At 41.7% G+C, this 9,332-nt stretch overlaps 1 protein-coding gene across 1 annotated transcript in view; it reads left to right on the top strand.

The window, feature by feature from the left end:
• Positions 1–6,141, top strand: part of LOC101855371 — a 12,963-nt gene extending 6,822 nt beyond the window's left edge. The window contains exon 3 of the mRNA XM_005108085.3: positions 5,475–6,141. Coding sequence (XP_005108142.1) covers positions 5,475–5,690 — 216 coding nt within the window. The 3' untranslated portion in view covers positions 5,691–6,141. The remainder of the gene's footprint in view (positions 1–5,474) is intronic.
• Positions 6,142–9,332: the final 3,191 nt, after the last annotated feature.

The following is a 9,332-nucleotide window of genomic DNA, read 5'->3' as shown; positions in this document are numbered from 1 at the left end:
ATAACCTTACTGGGGTGGCTTATTAGACTGATGGTGCGGTAGTTCTGACATAGTTGCAGGTTACTTTTCTTGGGGAGTGTAATCACTAGTGATTGTGTCCATGCTGTCGGCCACTATCCTGTCTGCCAGATCTTGTTGCAGATGACAGTCAGAGCGCTTATCATGTCCTTTCCCTTGCCTGTATCAATTCTCCTGGGATGTCCACTCCTGCTGATTTCCCCTTCTTCAGTGCTTTAATTGCTGCTTCAACTTCTTCTCGAAGGATTGGGAGGTTATCGATGTTGGTTGCTGGGGGAACGTTTAGAATCTCGGGGGTTCCCGTGGCTTTGTAGTTGTACAATTCTGAGCAGTATTCTGTACATCTTTTCAAAATGTCTAGTTCCTCTGTCAGGCATTTTCCTTGTTTGTCTTCAATGGTGGTGGTGCGCCCTTCTTTAGTGCATGTCAGGTTTACTAATTGGTATGCCTTTTTGCTGTTGTTTGTCCTCAGGCTGCTTTCAATTATTTGGCATTGTTCCTCGATCCAATTTTCTTTTGCCCTTTTCATACTTGTTTTAATTTGTTTGGCTGACTGCTCTGTACTCCTTTGCACCATCTGGTTGTTCCTTTTTCTCCTTTAGTTTTCTCCTTTTGTCACACAGGTTAAGGATGTCAGTTGTGACCCAGGGCTTATTGACTCGTCGGTGTTTTCCGAGGATCTGACTGGCTGTTTCAGTCACAGCTGTATTGAAGGTGTTGATCCACGTGTCCATGTCTGTGTCAGTCGCTGCTGTAGTGAAGGTGTTGATCCACCCGTCCATGTCTGTGTCAGTCGCTGCTGTATTGAAGGTGTTGATCCACGTGTCCATGTCTGTGTCATTGTTGTTACCAGCATCAACGACAGTGAGTGGAGCACACTTTCCTCCTATCGTGGCTTGGAAGCTTCTGCTACTTCTGGGTTCTTTAGTTTTTTCAGATCAAACGTCATCCTTGTGTTTCCTTGCTTTTTAACCCTCTTCAGGTGGAGGCGAAAGGTCATCATCACAAGGTCGTTGTCGCTTCCAACGTCTGCTCCTGGGAATGTTCGTGTTTTTCCAATTTTGACACTGGACTGGAAGCGCTTTTTCACCACGATGTAGTCAATCTGGTTGTGGTGTTCTCCACTTGGACTGTGCCATGTCCATCTCCGTGATGTAGTCAATCTGTGGACTGTGCCATGTCCATCTCCGTGATGTAGTCAATCTGTGGACTGTGCCATGTCCATCTCCGTGATGTAGTCAATCTGTGGACTGTGCCATGTCCATCTCCGTGATGTAGTCAATCTGTGGACTGTGCCATGTCCATCTCCGTGATGTAGTCAATCTGTGGACTGTGCCATGTCCATCTCCGTGATGTAGTCAATCTGTGGACTGTGCCATGTCCATCTCCGTGATGTAGTCAATCTGTGGACTGTGCCATGTCCATCTCCGTGATGTAGTCAATCTGTGGACTGTGTCATGTCCATCTCCGTGATGTAGTCAATCTGTGGACTGTGTCATGTCCATCTCCGTGATGTAGTCAATCTGTGGACTGTGTCATGTCCATCTCCGTGATGTAGTCAATCTGTGGACTGTGTCATGTCCATCTCCGTGATGTAGTCAATCTGTGGACTGTGTCATGTCCATCTCCGTGATGTAGTCAATCTGTGGACTGTGTCATGTCCATCTCCGTGATGCTTTGTGTTGGCCACACATGTTTGTCAGCACTAGGTTGTTATAGCTGGCAAATTCCAGGAGCCTTAGACCTCTTTCATTTGACTGTGAGTTGCAGTATTGTCCGCATGTTCCTTTCCAGTTCTTGTATGCATCCTTTCCTACTTTTGCATTCCAGTCCCCTTGTACAACAATGATGTCTTTTTTAGGGGTCTGGTCTATCACTTCTTGTATCTGGTCGTAGAAGCCCTCCTAAGCCTGTTCATCATAGTCTGACGTCGGGGCATATGCCTGAATGATAGTGATGTTGAATGGGACTGCCCTAAGGCGGATGGTAATGAGCCGGCTAGAAATAGGGCGGCAGCCCATGATGGTATTCTCGATGTCTTTGTGAATAAAAAATCCAACGCCATTCATGATATGCTTGTCCTCTTCTCCACTGAAGTACAACTTGTGGCCATCTTGTGTCGTGATCTCCCCAAATTTCTTCCACCGTACTTCACAAAGTCCAAGTACGGCCCATAGATATCTGTCCATCTCGTACGTGAGCTCTTCTAGTTTTCCGGCTGTTTTCAGTGTCCGTACGTGACATGTGCCAATGGAGATGTTGTTTCTGGCACGGATCTTCTGTGCATCAGTAGCACATTTTTCACCTCCATTCTGGTGCACAACAGCGGAAGGCGCGGTCCTTGGTGACCCGGGCGACGACCGATCAGGTATAGTGTCTGAGCTGTTTGTCATTCTCATGTGGTGAGTCTTGGGCAGAGAAGCTTGGCGGTGCCCATCCCTCTCCAAGCTCTTAACCGTAGGCCGATGTCCACGAACATGAAGTGGGTCGCCCCCGATCGCATACACTTGACCGTTGAGCTCAGCTTGGAACCCTTCTGCTCTGACCGTTGGGTCCGTCATGGGACCCGTCCGCTCTTGGCCGTTGGCTGTTTGATGCTGCTCATCCGCCCAGTGGTGCAGTGTAAACATCACCCCCTCACATGGTTTAGTCCGCCAGCTGAAACAGTGTACCGGGGTATGGCGCTGTGGGGCCACATGTGAGAGATTTAGAGCATGTGTGGGGACCAGTGAATGGCAGTGATGCCCGTCCGCCCTACCAGGTAGAGTGCAGAATGACAAACATCAAAGGTACTACCTCACACAGAGCCCCCTATACCCCAACTCCACATGCCCGAAAATTGACGAGCGCCTGATTCCACCACGTCTTGACAAATTTGTTGTAAGTTTTACCTCAGTTTTTATGTGCTTTTCACTTATTTTTCCTATCCGTACGCCCGGGGGTCATTTTGTACACCCGGGGTTGTATTCTTTACATTTTAGAATACTTCTAGTACGAAGATCTCTTTGAAACTTTCAGTATTAAAAAACAACAACCCATTTAACAGACTGCTATGCAAAGCGTGCGGCTTGGATTAACAAGTAAGTTTCCCCTTTGGAAAGTGGTGGCCCAGAGTTCCCCAAATATGGATATGATAGTAAAACAAGACGTACGGATGGACAAACATCTGATGGCCGTGAGAGAATGTTCCTGAGTAGCACAGAGACAAATTCACGCAACCTCTCTTCCTCATTTGTTTTGTTTTTAACAACTTTTGTCTAGTGGAGCAGGGTTAACTCAAACACATCCCGCATTGACAGATGCATTTGACACATCCCGCATTGACAGATGTATTTGACACATCCCGCATTGACAGATGCATTTGACACATCCCGCATTGACAGATGTATTTGACACATCCCGCATTGACAGATGTATTTGACACATCCCGCATTGACAGATGTATTTGACACATCCCGGATTGACAGATGTGTTTGACACCAGAGCTGATAGTAACGGAGTACAAGTACTCCGGTACTTGTACTTACGTTACAATTTTCGGTACTTTTACTGTACTCCGGTACTTGTACTTACGTTACAATTTTCGGTACTTTTACTGTACTCCGGTACATTTTTGAAACCAGTACTTTTACTGTACTCCGATACTTTTTATAAAAGTACTTTTGAGTACTTTTTAAGTACATTTTGAGTACTTTGGGAACAAAAACCCGATCAACCGCCAAGAGTTAAAAGTTGAGATCAAAGAACGGCCCCTCGCCTCAAAGATCAGCCACTATCGTGAATGTGATCACAAGCGTTGTAAAACTCCTTGAAACGGTACAGTGTTTACTCCAGACGGGATCACACCAAGGTGTGAACTGACCGATGCGTTTCTTTTCCCCAAACATCGCACTCGCACCTGACCTCACCACCTAAACTTACATCAGTCCCTGGGTGGGTAGGGCCTACAAGTTCGCTCCAGTCGGGATCACATCAAACTGTGAACTCTTCCCTGACCATTGAAAGCAGTTTTTCCCGAATTTGCGAGACAACCTGAATTTTAATTAGCGTGGTCACATCGTAATGGTGCGTAATGACAAAGGAGGTTGGGGGGGGGGGGGGGGGGACGGGGACTCAATCAGAGATGGAAAGCTAAAATTGTTGGACAGGTAAAGGGGAGGGGCAACTGGATAAACGTAGATAAAGATCTCAAGACTCACGATAGGCTAATGAGTGTGTATATATAATATTATTTATGGCATGCCTCATGCCACTGTGATTGGTAATCAAGGTTGACCACTCTTTGCTTGCCATATGTCATAAATCCACCCAGGGGTCACGTCAGTTCATGGGTCACTGTAGATTCTTCCTTGGCTTCGTTGGCTAAGATCCCATATTTTCCTTGCTTCCGAGCACTGGGATCTTAGGCGGAGACTACTGCAGTAGAGAATCTTTGGTTACACTACACTTACTAGACTCTAGGAAACTATCGAATTTTGGTTTGCCGTGGGCGCCGTGGACTACACAGTGTGACCAAAATCTGTCAGACCACTATAATCAATTGAAACTGAAACTGTGTTCTCAATGCGTATCTAACAATTTTTAGGCTGCCTAAATTTCTTTTAAACTTTTTTTGGTGGTTTTTGCTTAAGGCTACATTGATTCCTTGAGGATTTGTTAATGAAGAATTCAATGCACTTTTCCATTTCTAAGCGGGCCATTTTCATCAATTTTATGTTTTCTTAAGAGCAACTTTGTATCTACATTTTTCAATTTGGATACTCTTTCTGTAGAACTTTCCAACCTCTAGGACTGACTTACATTTGATCACATTGTCTTGCTCAAACAAGTTCTATTCGTAATATCACTTACCCACTAGTTGCGTCTGTTCGTTTGGGTTGTTTTTTGTTCAACTTCACGGACCATTTCCACCGTTCAGTGCGCACATTGTATATTCAAATGCTTTGTATACTGTTTACATTTTTAGTAATAAATAGCCTAATTTGTCAAATATACTGGATACGTTATAATAAAATATGATGTTTTGCATAAGCGCTGAAGTGTTTTAGCATATTAGCAGAAAGTACTCAAAATGTACTCATAAGTACTTTTTTAAAAAGTACTTGTACTCAAGTACATTTTATAGGAAAGTACTTTTACTGTACTTAAGTACATTTTTTAGATTGTACTTAAATTTGTACTTAAGTACTTTTTAAAAAGTACTTTAACAGCTCTGTTTGACACATCCCGGATTGACAGATGTGTTTGACACATCCCGGATTGACAGATGTGTTTGACACATCCCGCATTGACAGATGTGTTTGACACATCCCGCATTGACAGATGTGATTGACACATCTATTATTCGAGTGAACCGATATAGATCTAACAAAATATCATTGTCATTTTCTAAAATTTCATTATTTAGACGAGCGCCTGATTTCACCACGCTGCCTCACATTTCTCTTTGCTCTCAGGTCCGGGCATCTCTTCAGGTGAGAGCAGACCGGATGAAGGAGGCCAGCCCTTCCCCAGCAGGCCTAGCCCAAGAACAAGCAGCGTGTGATGAATGGACGACCTTGGGGAACCATGTTGCTGCAACGCTGAAATCTTTTGATCGAAAGAGGGCAACAAACGCTGCGGACGAAATCAGCGATGTCCTGAACAAATATTCTCGTTACTGGAACCTTTGAAGGGAATTTTCTACTTCGCCTTTGCATTTTCCTACCGCCATAGGGAGCATTCAGAAACTAGCAAGAAAATGTGAATAAACTTTGTAAAAAAAGACTAATACACGTTTCACTTTTATCCTCTTGGGTTTTACAGTTTGTAAATTGTCTTGAATTACGTGCATTAATGCAAACTACAATGTGAGAGCTGGTTTTTAAGATTGTGCTCAGGTCAGATTGCTTAAAACGAGAGTTTTCAAATTTTATTCCGTGCAGATATAGCCAACTGCAACGACAATCTGCAGCTTCAGCTGTCTTTACTTTCTTTACTCGTGAGTGTGCCTAAAGAAAGGTACCAAAAGTCGCCACAGACCATTTGGAGGTACAGGCTGATAATGACAACGACAACAAAATCACTTTTTGGAACAAAATGTGCTTCCATTAAAAAATAAAACACAGTTTCACCATTTTTTAACAATGTGTTAAAAGAGTTTTCATTGACCACATGCGCGCGCGCGCACACACACACACACACACACACACACACACACACACACACACACACACACACACACACACACACACACACACACACATATATATATATATAGGACACTTGGACGTGTTCTATCTTTAAAAAAAGAATAAAAAACCAAAGCAGAAACCCCTAACAAAACAACACATCACAACGCAAAACAAAGAACAACAAACAAACATTAACAAATCAATATAAATAACGGGCGACCAACAAAGAAGAGTGGATTGTGTATGTTTGTGATATGTTGTATTATTCATTACACTTGTACTTATTCATAAATGAATTTTTTGTCAATAGTCTAAACCCGGTACAGAGGAGCTTGGAAAACGTTGACAGATAGCATGTCTAAACATTCAGTCCTTAACGTTTTCTTTCAAACTAAAAATACAACGATGTTCTCTCGTTGCACACCACCACTCCACCTTCCAGATTCATTAATTAAATCTAGGTTTAAAAGATTACAAAATAATCTTTGTGGTATACAAGTGGACGAGCGATTCGTGAATAAACCTGAACAGGTGAGAGCGAAATTCGTGATTTTTGTCAGATATATCATTTAAACATTGACTTTGTTTTCTGAGCTCAATAATCGAATTAATCGTCCGTTGTAATCATAAAAACTTTTTAAAAAACTGCTACACTTCCAGCTTCAAACTTTATCTCTGTTTGAAAGCTCGATCTCTCTGGACAGTCTTTTGAAGTTTTCAAAGTTTTCAAACAAACTGGACAGTCATCGAAAAAGAACTAGTCTACACATAGATGCTGGATCTTCACACCTGCCAATCTGATATGCTGCAGTTACAGAAAGCTGCAGAATGGTGTAAAACTACTGTGTTTGAGACTACCAAACGCACATTTTGAGAGCTTTGACGGAAGCAGTAGGACGAGGAGCACGTCATTAGAGTTGCTTGCGGCCTGGACCATGTGCTGTTTGCGTCTCCGATTCTTGCCTTTGTTCTCCAAGATATAGTGCTGACCTGTTCTTGAAATGATAACTGACGTGTTTGAGGTCACTGGTTCCTCCCTCAAACTGGTTTTTTTAAATTATTTTTTTATTTTTTTTACAGTGGAGTCCACTTATAACGAGTCCAGAAAAAAACGAGAAGTCTGTTATAAAGACACTATTCCAAAGCTGATAGATTAGACATACTTTACAGTTTCCCTTGAATTTATTAGTGGATCCCTTATAGCAAGAATCCTGCTATAGCGGACATTTTGCTCCGGTCCCCTAACTCTCGTTATAACAGGATTCCACTGTATTATTATTCTTGCATTTTTGTCTTGCTGTATTTTGTTTTGCTTTTATTTCATTTGTTGTTTTTGTGGTTGCTGTTTTTGCTATTGTTCTTCTTTAATTGTTAGATTTGAGAGACAAAAAGGAAAAATCTTTGGGGAAAAAGAGCTGTACTTTTTTAAAACCGTAAATCGACACGTATGTCATATATACTTGACTGACCTAACGAGGCAAACTGTTTGGTTACTTGGGAGCATTCCTGTAGCTCAATTAAATAGCTCTGATACATGTACTGGTGAAACTTTTGATATAACGCGTATTTTGACATCTGTATTAGGCCTAAAGCTGGTATTTTTCTTTAAATTTTAGAAAACCATGACAATGCAGGAAACTTGCATTTTCTATTAACGCAGCTTTTTATGTAGAGGTAGTGATGGTTCATTGACTTAAAATGATATTATCTTACTCTTAAATGATGATGCTCATAATGGACTTAAAGACAAATAGTTGTTTTTTCTTTGAATTACGCTGAGTTTTCCTTTTTTAGGAAAGCTTAAAATGTTGTAAAATGCAATTTTGGTTAGTTTCGTGTGTCTTCTTTTGAATATCTTTGTCCTACACATGGGTAAAATATCACCTTTTGTGAACCTTTGGTAATTTTCTTTTTGAAATGTTCATTATTTGAAAAGCCAAATATAAATAAACGTATATTTGTACAAAGACAACTGTGTTGTGTTGAACATTTGGTTTAGAATATCTATTAAATGACCTCAAACAGGGAGTTCAGACAGGGAGTTGTGGGTGTACTAGGAAGGGGAGAGGCTATCAGGGTGTCTACCACTGCACATTTAGTGGGCTATCTGAGGTAACAAGACACGCTGTTGGTTCACTTGGTATCCTGCTGGACTGTGACGTCAATGGCCGTAGAGGAAAAAAAAACGATAGTAAGGATGAGGAAAGAAAAAGCAGCAGTTCTCCCTATGTTGTTCCGGCACAGTATGAGCATGACGTTGATAAAAAAAAGCCCATTTACAATTCTGCTGTGCATAAGAACATGTTAATATCCCCCTTTGGGAATGACTTAAAGACAGCTTCAGTCAGTAGCATTGCCTTGGTTTGGGGGGGGGGAGAGATTAGAAGTGTTACAAGAGATAAACACTAAAAAGAAGGAAGAGAGATAAAGAAGAAGGAGAGAAAAAGAAGAAGGAGAGAAAAAGAAGGAGGAGAGAAAAAGGAGTAGAGCTAAGGATGATAGATTTCCGTTCACTAGCCGTGCGCACTGTTTCCACACCTTTGAAATTCTCGCGTGTACAGCCACGAAATCGGAATAGAGAATCAATCTACTCATCCCTCTATATAAATCTTCTAATTTTTTTGCATCTCTCAAGATTTAATGCTCCGTTCCAGTAGAGTGTAAATTAGTAAGCCAATGAATTTCAGTCGATGTTAATTCACCGATCATTCCTTTCATCGAAAGGGGGGCCCAACTAGTCCGATATATTTTCGGGGTTCGAATCCGAGGAATCTGAATTATTTTCCTCGTCCTTTTAAAACAGAATAATGTCCCTTCAGCCTGGTATCCTGACTTAGGACGAAGAGCTCTGCTTTCTAAAGGATTTATATTGTAGCTAGTGGGACAGTAACTTTACCAACAGCTAAACTTTGTCTAAAAGTGTTTGAGGAAAAAAAGAAGAAAAGCGCAATATTGGCCTCTGGGAAATATCTTGGGGTTTTATTTTGTCATCAACTAAAAATAGTTAGGACTGGAACAAAACAAACAAATAAAAAACCGACATGAGAAAATGAAAACTCAGAGAGTGGAAACCACTGGTCTTACTTATTTATTTCACACAAGAGAGATCACTTGAAGGGTTGATACAGTGGTAAAAGACAA

The sequence above is a fragment of the Aplysia californica genome, unplaced genomic scaffold (assembly GCF_000002075.1).
Source record: "Aplysia californica isolate F4 #8 unplaced genomic scaffold, AplCal3.0 scaffold00658, whole genome shotgun sequence".
Taxonomy (NCBI): Eukaryota; Metazoa; Mollusca; class Gastropoda; order Aplysiida; family Aplysiidae; genus Aplysia; species Aplysia californica.
Note: the sequence above shows the minus strand (reverse complement) of the source record. Positions and strands in the feature narration are given on the sequence as shown.